Here is a 13369-nt window from a genome sequence, read left to right as displayed (position 1 = left end):
TTTCATATCTCATACATTTTTACTAATTAAATTCATTAGTCATTGCATTATCTTTATTATCTTTGTTGAACATTGAAATACAATGCTTAAATTAAATCTCTAAGATTATCTGATAACAAAATGTGTAACAGGAACTAAAAATAATTATTTTATTAAGTTCCTGATACACAAATAATTGTTTTATTAGTTAATGTTGATAATGTGACACTAATGTGAATATTTATAATGATAACAAGTTCATATAAGTGCATTTATACAGAAAACTATCTGATACATTTGAATAATGAGGATTTGTTGAAGTAAACTGACAGATATGGCGATATAATATCATTTTGTATTTAAACAGAAGATAAAGTAAATATCGCCTGATTGTTTTACAAGAGGAATAAGGCTATAAATGTTTGGTTTGGTGTTTTGATGTATCAGACTGCTAGACCAGTGGATGGAAGAATCTTGAAATCCATAGCCTACAGTACCATTGTGTTTTTTGGTTACCAACAACTGTTTATAATTCATTTGTGTGAGTTATACATTTTTTTAAATTTCTTCATTATAGTCATTTGACTTGTAAGGTGAAGGTTACAAAGCTAGTCGGTAACATTTTAATAAATATTGTTTAGTTTTAAAGGCAGCCACAACATGGTATATAATCCAGCAGAATAATGAGATGAATTTTAAATGTCTTTTGCTATGTTTAATCTTACAGTTAATATTAATATAAATTACATCCTCAACTTTTGATTTCGTCATTTCAGCCGTTTTTACAGGTTTTAACAAAAGGTTGACAATACATTTGTATACTCAGTAGATCCACCTGATTCCCAGTGCTGTATCTCCACATACTATCTATTTCCGAAGTATCATAGGAATATTTGGTAATACAGCATCACATGTGGTGCAAGTATCGTGTAAGGTTAAGTTAAGGGTTAAGTTACTCTAGATACATGTGAAACACATGTGATGTTGTATTACCAAATATTCCTATGATACTTCGGAAATAGATACAGTACCGAGAATCGGCTTGTAGATTAGTGATGTTAATTCTTGTTACAACTATACATTATTTGGTCTGCTTTGTGAAATGCGTATTATAAGACTCAATACTCCAATATGCCTTTTCAAAGTTAGCTTGGATATTGTTCCTACTAGATGTATGTTGATTAAATGTTTAAATCCTCAACAAGTAAACAAAAGCTGTTGGGTGATAATGTGTTTGTGTATGTCATGATCTACTGTATAAACACTTTTACAACAGGCCTACGCAGTTAGTTAAAATATACTGTTTAAATCTAAATGCCCTAAAAAAAATTATTTCAGACAGATATTTTAACAGGAGAGATTTAATGTTTACCATTTTTATTTTAAGAGAGGCATAATTGACTTGATTAGTAAATGAAGACGGTGTATTTTTAAAATGGAGAGGTATGGTTTTTCAAATTTATTTAAATTACGAATAAACTAACTTTCAATTATATTTGTTGATATTTATTTTGCTTTTTTAAATTTCATTTTTATGGCGCTTTTAACAAAGTGTCAAAAAAAATATGTATATATCAAAAGACCATAGAGATGTATTGTCCTCCAAAAACATGACAAAATGAAGATTATATATGACTGTCATGAACACTGACATCATCTGGCACTGATTTGGTCATCTCACTTTCTAGATCTTAAGAGATCTTAAGTTGACTTTTTGAAAGTGTAAAGTTAGGTTGACTTAGGCTGTGTTTATACAACACCCTAAATTTGAACACGTCTTTAATTTTTAGCGTGTTGCACGGGCCGAGGTCAACCCCACAAAAACCTTGCAGTTATACATTAAATAGTTCATAATCCTAAGTTGTATGTATATTCGCAAAGGATTTTTATAAAGAATGATTTCGTTTAAAATTTAGTTTATTCAGTTATTGAGTTTTTAAATCTGCTTTTGAAATTATGAAAAAAAATGTTTTAGAATTAGGATAAAACTATGCTACATTTTGCCAAATTATGCCAACATTTGATTAGCGTTAATGTTAAGTGCTAAATCGGTTGAAATATGCAAAAAAGGCACAATTATCTACTAGATTTGGTCAACATTTTCAAAACATATACTTTTTTTTAACGAGAGGTCAAAAAATACCCTGAGGACACTTCCAACACGCCAACAGCAACCGGGAATCCACAAAATTTTAGGATTCAGCCAAGTAGCCTTTTTTGCAATTAAAATCTCATTACCCGGAATCTCTTCGATGTTATACAACACACTTCTTGTAGGCGTGTTGAATATGCGTGTAATAGCGTGTTGTATAAACGCGCAATTTGTATATTATTTCAATATAGAAATAGGTAATTCCAAACCTTTAATAGGATAATATAGAAGTTTATAACTTTCATTTTGACAGGAACAATTTAGAACAAGCTTTGGTCTGGAATGATTTGGAAACAATCAAACAAATTTGTAGGACGCAACCAGATCTTGTGAAAACTATCGATGAGGTATAACTAAATATAATCAGACTTTGAATAGGCCAATTGGCAGTTTTAATAAAGTTATTCACTTCCGTAGAAAAAAAAATTATTTCTCTTTTACTAAAAACCACCACCAATTTTGATCAAAGTGATCTGAACATTCTTTTAAATACAATTTTATGAAATATATTTTATTGATGTTCACATTTTTGCTATTACTACTTGCCTTAATAGGCTTTTTCATTTTCCCTCTTTCCTTTTCTATATTAAAAAATTTGTATTTAAAGATGATAATGTTGACATAATTGTTATCCACTTGACTAAAAATTAGATTTAAAAAAAATATATTTACCTGGAATAACTGTAATTTAAAGCAAAAAATAGTCAAATTGGCAGCCAGCCAATGGATTTTTGGTTGAATTTAACCATTTATTTTGTCATTTTATTTAATTTTTTTTTCTACGGATGTGATTATCTTGATTAAAACTACAAAATAACCTATTCAAGTCTGATCTAATTAATCTTCATTTTTCATGTTTTCATGTTTCTAAACTTTACTTAAAATGACCTCAGTTATAATAACAGTTTTTCCCATTTATCAATAAAGATGACAATTAAGATCATTTACTACAGTACAGTACATTATTTAATAATTGTTGTATTGACAGAAAACCAATTTCACACAATGTCTGTTTATGATTCCTTTACAGGATGGAAACACTCCACTGTATGTATATTTGAGTGATGATCTAATTAACCCTACTTTAGCAATCGTAAATTGTCTCTTAAATTATGGTGCATCAGCAACATTGCAAAATAAGGTAATTTACAGAGATTTTCGTGAACCACTCATTTTTTATTTCAATAATGACAATTAGAATTAGAATTGTTTACTAAATTACTGTATTTAGCAGTAATTGTTACTATATTGACAGAATAAACATCATCTCTGTTGTCAGTATTAATTATAAACTTCATGATTATGATTCCTTTACAGGATGGAAACACTCCACTGCATGAATATCTGAGTGATGATAGACAAATACAACCTACCTTAGAAATAGTGACATCCCTTGTTGCAACAGCAACATTACAAAATAAGGCAATTTATTTTCTTTGAATAATGACAAGATTATTTGATACTTTGTTTAGCAGTAATGGTTGCAATAATTTCCATTGACAGAAAACCAATTTCACATTATAGCTATTATTAGTATTTATAAACCTCATATATTATGATTTCTTTACAGGATGGGAACACTCCATTACATGTATATCTGAGTGATGGATTCAATCATACCTTAGAAATAGTGACTTGTCTTGTACAGCACAGTAGATCAGCAACCATGCAAAATAAGGTAATTTAAAATTGCTAATGTAGGCTAACATTCTCTATCTACTGCAGTAAACCCTTATATTTTTCTTTTATATCAATAGAGAGGTTTCGCAATCTTACGAATACGATAACGAAAACGGATATAGTCCAGTAAAAATATGGTTGAACCTAGAACAAATTGCAACAGAATTTTTGTTTGTTTTATTTGGTTGATATGGTGAACATGAACATCATATCCAAAGTTTACCAAAATCGGACATCGGGAAGTGGGTTAATTAGCATAAATTCAAAATGGCCGCCATTTGCTATTTTAAAGCCCCATATCTCCTTAACGGTTGGATTTAGACCACCTAAGTGCATTACGAGTAGATATAAATGTGATCTTAAACATTCTAATTAGCATATTTAAATTTCCATATGACGTACCTATGACGTCATATGGTAGTTGTGACGTCATAAATTATGTTATAAATGCTTAAATGACATTATACTATGCGAACAATTTAGAAACTGCAGAAAAACAAGTTTCCTAAAATTCTCCTTGTTGAAATGAACATAATTTCCAAAGTTTACCAAAATCGGACGTCAGGAAGTGTGTTAATTAGCATAAATTCAAAATGGCCGCTATTTACTATATCGTTTTGAAGCCCTATCTCCTTAATGGTGGTTTTAGACCACCTAAGTGCATTGCGAGTAGATATAAATGTGACATTAAACTTTCCAATTAGCACATTTAAATTACCATATGACGTAAATATGACGTCATAAGGTAGTTGTGACGTCATATATTATGTTACAACTGCTTAAATGGCATTATCACATGCTAAAAAATGTAGAAACTGCAGGAAAACAATTTTCTAACAATTTCCTGTTGAAATGAACATGATATCCTAAGTTCACCAAAATCAGAATTCAAGAAGGGGGTCAATTAGCATAAATTCAAAATGGCTGCTATTTACTATACCATTTTGAAGCCCTGTATCTCCTTAGCGGTTGGGTTTAGACAGCCTATGTGCATTACGAGTAGATATATATGTAAAAACCTTTGAAATTTATCATTAAGTTTCCATTTACAAAATCTTATGAAAATAGTTATTCTACAGAACCGTATAAAAGGTGATCATCAACTGTATTTCCGAAACTAATTTGTACTCAAGCGCACATCTTGTTTTGTGTTTCTTTTAAAACTACATCTTTTAGAACTTTATCTCTTTAAATTGGTAAAGGAATAAAAAAATATTGTAATGAGTCGATTGTCTGTGGGTCAAGCTATTCAAACCCATCATTCCCACAAACTCATCTCAATTCCCCAACTGGAAATTGAGATGATACATGAAATGATAAATGTCATACTGTAGTTTTCGGTATAGTCAGCATCTCCATTCTGCTCTTTCAAAGTTGCTATTTCATTGCATCTGTTTGGTGTCGATCATTTATGAGACAACTTTTTATGATGTTTTATATAATGTTTATCTTTTGAATGATGTTTCCAAGATTCAATAAGCATATAACAACGACACTTCATCCTAGTGTCAACTAGGATGAAGAACCATCAGTTAAAGACACACATCAACGGAATCCAAAAGGGGTTGTTAAGGTAATAAAGTAATTCAAACTTGCCACTACTAATTACAGTATTTAATTTTTCGACAACAGACAGTATTCAACTTCCTTGACAGAAAATGTCAGAAAAATGGAATAGAAACTTTGAATGCAGATGGGGATCTATTAAATATCTTACTTTGCCATAATTTAAAAAAGCGATTGCGTTTTAAGACAGAAGAAGCAAAAAATAGTGGAATAATTGGTACTTAAAGAAAACATCTTAAGGAGCAAATTTGCAACATCTTTGTAATGCTCTGCACTTGCAAAGAAACAGGGGGATGCATTCTATTTGAAGCAAGAACTGTTCGGTCCAAAATTTACAAAGAAATCAGAAAACCCAATGAAGTAGACTTGCTGTGCCTACATGTATGGTGGTATTTTGACGGTGCCAACATTACATTTTCTATGTATGTACTTTGGGTAGGAGACTTACTGTGATCCAACTCCATATTTAGGATGGGGTCGAATTATTAAATCCCAGACTCATTACAGAATTAAGAATCCTGTTTCTTTAAATATAATTGAGATATATGAGATATATATGCAGTTATAAAAAGTTGCAGTTGCAGAAAATTAACTGGAATGTTCTATTGCATGTTGTGAAGGGTGGCCGAATAACTTCTGATACCCATGATCTTAACCTGGATGTGGTAAATGTTCTACTATTTTCATGAGATTAAAAACATTTTTTCCTTTCGGTTTCTATATTTTCCCCTTAGAATAATGCCAATTGAGCATTATTGTTACAAAATACATGACGTCATATGTCTTATGACATCATAGGTACGTTATATGGCAATTTAAATATGCTAATTATAAAGTTTAATATCACATTTATATCTACTCGCAATGCACTTAGGTGGTCTAAAACCAAGCGTTAAGGAGATATGGAGCTTCAAAATGGTATGATAAATAGCGGCCATTTTGAATGTATGCTAATTAACCCACTTCCTGACGTCTGATTTTGGTAAACTTTGGAAACAATGTTCATTTCAACAAGGAGAATGTCAAGAAACATGTTTTCTTGCAGTTCCTAAATTGTTCGCATAGTATAATGTCATTTAAACAGTTATAACATAATATATGACGTCACAACTACCATATGACGTCATAGGTACGTCATATGGGAATTTTAATATGCTAATTAGAATGTTTAATATTTATGTTTAATATATATATTTATATCTACTCGTAATGCACTTAGGTGGTCTAAATCCAACTGTTAGAGAGATATGAGGCTTCAAAATAGCAAATGGCGGCCATTTTGAATTTATGCTAATTAACCCACTTCCCGGTGTCCGATTTTGGTAAACTTTGGATATGATATTCATTTGAACCATATTTACCAGACAAAAAAAAAAAAAATTCTGTTGCAATTTGTTCTAGGTTCACCCTATTTTTGACTTATCTTTACTGGACTAATACGTCACGCACACGTATTCGTTTTCATAAGCCAGTAACAAATCTGTTTCGCATGACAACGAAATATTGAGGGCGCCGTCTAAAATAATGACTGCGGTAAATTTGAGCGAAGCGCAGGTACGTGTTGCTTGGCTGCCTAGGCCTAGCGAGTGAGGATTTAAAAACTGCTATTTATTAAAATTGACCTGGCATTTTAGTAAATTACTTTAGTAAATTACTTTCAGTAAATCTATAATTATATTATAATCATGAATCATTCCTGATTCAAATGCAAAATGTGCAAAATAGATCAAAGACTATACTAGTTTTGTAGTTACGAATATGACTGGTGTGTGACGTATCCATTTTCGTTATCGTATTCGTAAGGTTGCGAAACCTCCCTAATAATGACAATTGTAATTGTTGCTATAGTTTGTATTGACAGATAATTGACAGATAACATATTTTTTGTCTGTTTTCAGTATTTATAAACTTTATGATTATGATTTCTTTACAGGATGGGAACACTCCATTACATGTATATCTGAGTGATGGATTTAATCATACCTTAGAAATAGTGACTTGTCTTGTACAGCAATGTACATCAGCAACCATGCAAAATAAGGTAATGTACAGAGATTTAGATCTTTTGTGGTAAACCATTCTATTGCAAAATAAGGTAATGTACAGAGATTTAGATCTTTTGTGGTAAACCATTCTATTGCAAAATAAGGTAATGTACAGAGATTTAGATCTTTTGTGGTAAACCATTCTATTGTTTAAATAAGGTAATGTACAGCGATTTAGATCTTTTGTGGTAAACCATTCTATTGTTTAAATAATGACAATATTATTTACTAAATTACTTGCAATAATTGTTGTATTTAAAGAGAAACAATTTAACATACTAGAGGGTTCACTCACCCTCTAGTGAGTGTACATAAATGGTTCTCAAAAACATGACCACGACCCAGGAAATCAGAAACCCGGGTCAGACCTATGCATATTACATATGATTACTGAATTATGCATGTTTTTTTTGTGACATTTCATGAGGGGTACCCAACTTATGTGCAAAAACCAAAATATATCGACCTGGGTAGTAAAGCTAGTGTGATTATTTGGAAGTAACAGAGTTGAGGTTGGTAACAGAAATGCTGTTTAGGACTGTTGTTATGACATCTTGATGACGTTGTAAGGATGTTAAAATGCAGGTTTTTCTTGGGCATAGTAAAATCAGCGATATTACAGAAAGTATGGGAAACAGAACTATAATATTTGGCAGTGTATGAGATTTGATACCCAGATCTGAGCCTGCTACTGAGAATGAGTATGATGAGACGCAAAATATCATTTATGATTAATTATGTCTACTGACCACACACATCATAAGAATATAATTTTAACAATTTTGCAAATTGATAATGTGTTACCTGAAACATAAAATAATAGACTTTATGGTACACAGGAGGGAAAGTCAATTGGTGTGCATCAATCACATCACTTACTAATACAGTCTGAGTGGCTATGTTATGTGCAATTTGAATGACTTGCGCAATTTGAAATTACTCAAAGATTTCCTTAAGTATTTGATTATCAAAATGCATTTTACATATTACAGATGTCTGTTATCAATATTTTAAAAGTCATGACTATGATTCCTTTACAGGATGGAAACACTCCATTACATGTATATATGAATGGTGAATATGACCCTACCTTAGAAATGGTGACATGTCTCCTAAATCAGGATACATCAACAACATTGCAAAATAAGGTAATTTATAGAAAATTGTCAGTGTACAGTGTGATAGGCTAACAATCTATATCTTCTTTGGTAAACGTTCTCTCCCCCCTCCCCCACACTCATTTTATCATAGGCCACAAGAAATTTTATTGTTTCTGATGTTATTGTTCTATAATTTCTTAATGTTATGCAATGTTAATTTTTAACATCTCATCAAAAGTTCTCTAAAATGTGTGGCAATTTTGATACCTTTTATACCCCCTTTGCTCATAGGGTGTACAATTGTATATGTAATTCTCTGACACATATCTCTATGATTCATTGTACAAAATTAAATAAATTATTGAGGTGCCCATACACCATATTTGTAGTGGGCCCTTTTAAGCCTCAGTTGAATCAGACAATCCAAAATGGCAACTCCTGTGGCGGGCCATTGCTCAAATAAACTGGATATTTTGTGGAGAACATTTGATATAGTCCACAATATCAACTTTCAAAATGTTCAGAGCTATTGCAAACAATTCACATAATGTCTGTTGTCATTATTTATAAACTTTATGATTATGATTCCTTTCCAGAATGGTGACACTCCATTACATGTATATCTGAGTGATAGATATCATCCTACCTTAGAAATGGTGACTTATCTGAAACAACATGGTGCACCAGTAACATTGCAAAATAAGGTAATGTAAATAGAATTGTCAGGACAATCAGCTGCGAAACATTTTTGTTTTGTTTCGTTGTTTATCAATAATGGCATTTATTATTAGATTTAGATTTACATATGTGAACATTCAATCAATCAATATCTAAATCTAGAAAAGTCAGATATCTGACTTTTCTAGATCTAGAAAAGTCAGATATATCTGAGATCTGAGTTTTCTAGTTCCAGAATGGAACTTATACAAATATGAATTGAGTTTGCTTGGCTAGGCTATGCCTAAATACTAAGCCTACATTTTAAAAGGTGTATAACTGTATTTCTTTATGATTTAAGTCGTAGGCCGCTACTACAAGTTACAATAATTATTATTATTAGTAAGAAAATGTATAATACTGTAGTATTTCAAACAAGCTACCCTCTGATTAATAATGGAACAATCCATTTGAAAATCTGAGTTTTCTAAAAGTCGGGGGCGGATTGCAATATTGCAACCTTGTCTTAGGCTTAGGTCTAAGCCCTAAACCCCTCGTGAAAGTCTTAGCTAAGCCCCTCAGCAAAGTCGATTGCAATATCGCGGTCTTAACTAAGACTTTATTAGTAAAGAATTTCAAACAATCAAACCAGCCTATAGTTACCGACAAAAGAGGGCGCTATACAAACAAGTGCAAATAGAGTAATTTAACAATAAGTAGCGTCAAGCTCCTCAGTAGGACATTTTGAGGCCATTTTAATGCATGAATGGACACACTGCCTATTCAATAGCTTTAAGATTACGTAAATACTAGGAGATTTTAGCAAATAATTACAAATATTAGCAACAAAATTGTATAAATATTTCCAAAAAATAAATTTTAAATATGCTACTATATGTAGTCTTTCCTTGGTCAAAATAGTGTAGTGTAAATCTACAACCATCGTTGCTAAGGGTTTCATCTTGGGCTTACGTCTAAGACCGCGGTTAAGACCTTTATTGCAATCCGCCCCAGATATATCAGAGTTTTCTAGATCTAGAAAACTCAGATATATCTGAGATCTGAGTTTTCTAGACACCCCATTTTTTTGGTATTATAATGGTAACCATAATAACAATATTTACAGTGATTTTTACAAAAAAATATTAATTATAAAATATATACAGTGATTATTTACAGTAATGATAATAATAAAAATTAATTGAATTATATCATTGACTATTATTTTTTTGGTATTATAATGGTAACCATAATAACGTGTATTTACAGTGATTTTTAATTTTAATAGAATACTAAATACTATTCTCGTCTAAATTTAATATTTTGTCCAACGCAGCCAATGTTAATCTACACTAATATCACATGATGCTCTATCAACCAATCACTAGACAGTAAATGTTTGAGCCATGATATAATACTGTATCAATTAAATAATATTCTGATAATACTCTAAACTCATTTTTATAGGAAGGAAATACACCCATCTCTGTTTTGAAAAATAACAAGCAGATACAGGACCCAGAAAAAAATGAAATTTTAAACTTTTTTGAAAGTAAGTGAAGTTTTAATTATCAAGATTTTGATTGAACTTTAAAAAGTTCCCCTGGCTAGGGCCTGAACAACATCGCTATGAGTGTAATTTGTTTCTATTGAATGTTCATTGTAAAAGTTCCCACCGCCGGTACATCAAAGGTCGCACTTTTTCAGTCAAGTTACAAACTCGTTAGAAAATAGCTCATAGAACCAGTTGGTAGATTATTAAATCCACGTCCTAAAAGGGGATTATTAGCAACGAACTATGCGTCAAAAGCGTCCATTGGCCCGTCGTCGATTCCCAATTGTGTGTACGCTACTCGCCTCAACATAGGGAAAAAACTGTAGATTTGTAAAATATAATTAAAGCCTTTGTAGATTCTACAAAACTGAGAACCTTTCACATCTAGATCAGTTTATACTTGCTAAAAAAAAACATTCTCAATCCATCAATTTGTTTTCGCGACCCAAACATTGGGTTTTGACCCATAGGTTGCGGAACAGCGGTTTAGATTAAGTGGACATTTATGTTGACATGCCAGTGAACTTATTATGACATAATGACCTTGGGATCATCTGACCTTGGGATCTCTAGCAGCGCTCGTATAAAGTATTATACAAAGTTGGGAGAAACATATAAAAAAGGAAGTCACATATGATGATATATGATATGATAATATGATTAAGATGATAATGACATAGAAGTTGGTGATATTGAGGATGATATTACTCAAAAATTTAGGATTTATAAAACAAAGAATATAATGTAACTTATTATTATAGGAATAAAATAATTAGAGTGAGTAGTTTTTTTGTAGTTGTTTCTAAAAGCTGATTATACTATAGATATAGAAAATTGTTGAATTGAATTAATATTTATATAATCATATTCAAACAATGATGATGATTTAAACAATACTTATAACAATGCTGAATTTATTACTTAAAATTGAAAATGATTTTGTGGTCTTTCATGAATTTTTATTCATAAATCTTAAAACAGTAATTATGATAAGAATGCTATCTACTGAATTTATTACTTAAAATGGGAAATTATTTTGTGGTGTTTCATGAATTATTATACTGTAAGTAAGTAATTATATTCAAATAATTATTATGATTTCAACAATGATTATGATGCTAATCTACTGAATTTATTGCATTGGAAAATATTGTGGTGTTTTATGAATTTATATTTATAATTCATAATCTTAAAAAAGCAATTACAATTTCCACAATAATTATGATTACTGGTATACTAAATTTATTGACACTGTTTTTCATCCATATAGATCTCAGAGAATTATGATGAAGACTTAGTCACAGACTTAGTCCAATGATTCAATAAACATGGACATTTGATTCATACAAATGTTAGATGATGTTAAAGTGTTGAAAACTGATACCAGTACCAGGAGTGTAGATTCCCTGATATCCCAGGATTAAAACACACTAGTTATTGTCTGTGGTGTTCTCTTTCCACAAAAAAATTGGTGTCCCCTTATAATGGGATTAAATCAACCATTTGGCACTCTCAAACGTGTCCCTGTCCATTTAATATGGGTGTCCCCTGAGTAGGGGTGGGCTGTAGTGTTAAACATGTTTCCTCTTGTTTTTTGAGAAAGTGACTGAATAGGAGTGTCCTAAAAAAGGGGTTTACTCCAGTAGTAAAGAGGAGGGGTGTGTCCCCTGAATAGGGGTGTCCTAAAGAAGGGGTTTACTCCAGTAGTAAAGAGGAGGGGTTCTACTGTTGAAAGATTTATTATAAGATTTCAGTGTACTAAACGGTACATTAATGTTAGTAACAAAAAAAAGACGACAAAACAAAATAACGATACTGGAATATTACAAAAAATAACAGTAGGCCTACAAGCATGTGGGTATAAAACATTGCTACTGTTCCTGCAGGCATTACCTATTGCTATATTTTAGAGATAAGACCATTTTAACTGTCTTTATATTTTATGTAGATAGCGGTGCTTGCTGCCGGCCATCCTTTTCTTTTCACTTCATTTGTCCTTTGCTTTTATTTATATTTTTGTATATGCAGTGATGAATTCAAATAAATAATAAAATAATCATTGTGGGATTTCTTTAAATCAGACCATTTTTAAATTACTTTCATATACTAATTGCTTATTTTGTTAAATTTCATGAACGAGTTATTTTTTAAATTAAGGTGATGCAAAATATTACTATAAAATAATAATGTAAACAAGATGATTTATTTGTGTATAAAAAGACAATTTACAATAAAATCCTTTCTAATTTTAATCAGTTGTATTTGTCATTGTGTGCATATGTTGTGATGTTGTGGAGCTTTCCGGGAAAAAAAAATGAGCATGAAACAAATTCCCAAATGATGCTAAGATAACTTTTGATTATGATAGTATTAATTCAAGTTCTATAATATCTGGCTGTGTATTCGGTTTACAATTTCAACCAATAATATAATTAGATGCAACTGATTTTCAGCGAGGCCGATTTCATATGTCACCGTGTATTCTGCGCATGAGTAGTTAATTAAAGAATTATTATACAAAAAAATGTATTTTTTATATAATTACATTATATAGGCCTAGTCACTGTAGTACCCGAAGTAGCCCTTTAAAGTACTATGTTGTTTGAATGATGCGCCCTCTATAAAAAAGTATACC

At 31.0% G+C, this 13369-nt stretch overlaps 1 protein-coding gene across 1 annotated transcript; it reads left to right on the top strand.

Annotated features, from left to right (window-relative positions):
- The first annotated feature begins 57 nt into the window (after positions 1 to 57).
- LOC144837918 (uncharacterized) lies at positions 58 to 13135 on the top strand. The gene is made up of 11 exons (XM_078693248.1): positions 58 to 520; positions 1367 to 1422; positions 2385 to 2478; positions 3162 to 3272; positions 3449 to 3553; positions 3702 to 3809; positions 7311 to 7418; positions 8463 to 8570; positions 9119 to 9226; positions 10647 to 10731; positions 12005 to 13135. The coding sequence occupies exons 2-11, from the start codon at positions 1415 to 1417 to the stop codon at positions 12019 to 12021; spliced, it is 852 nt and encodes a 283-aa protein (XP_078549374.1). The 5' UTR covers positions 58 to 520; positions 1367 to 1414; the 3' UTR covers positions 12022 to 13135.
- The last annotated feature ends 234 nt before the right edge of the window (positions 13136 to 13369 follow it).

The sequence above is a fragment of the Antedon bifida genome, chromosome 3, assembly GCF_963402885.1.
Source record: "Antedon bifida chromosome 3, ecAntBifi1.1, whole genome shotgun sequence".
Lineage (NCBI taxonomy): Eukaryota > Metazoa > Echinodermata > Crinoidea > Comatulida > Antedonidae > Antedon > Antedon bifida.
The sequence above is the reverse complement of the archived record's forward strand: the minus strand, read 5'-3'. Positions and strand labels throughout refer to the sequence as shown.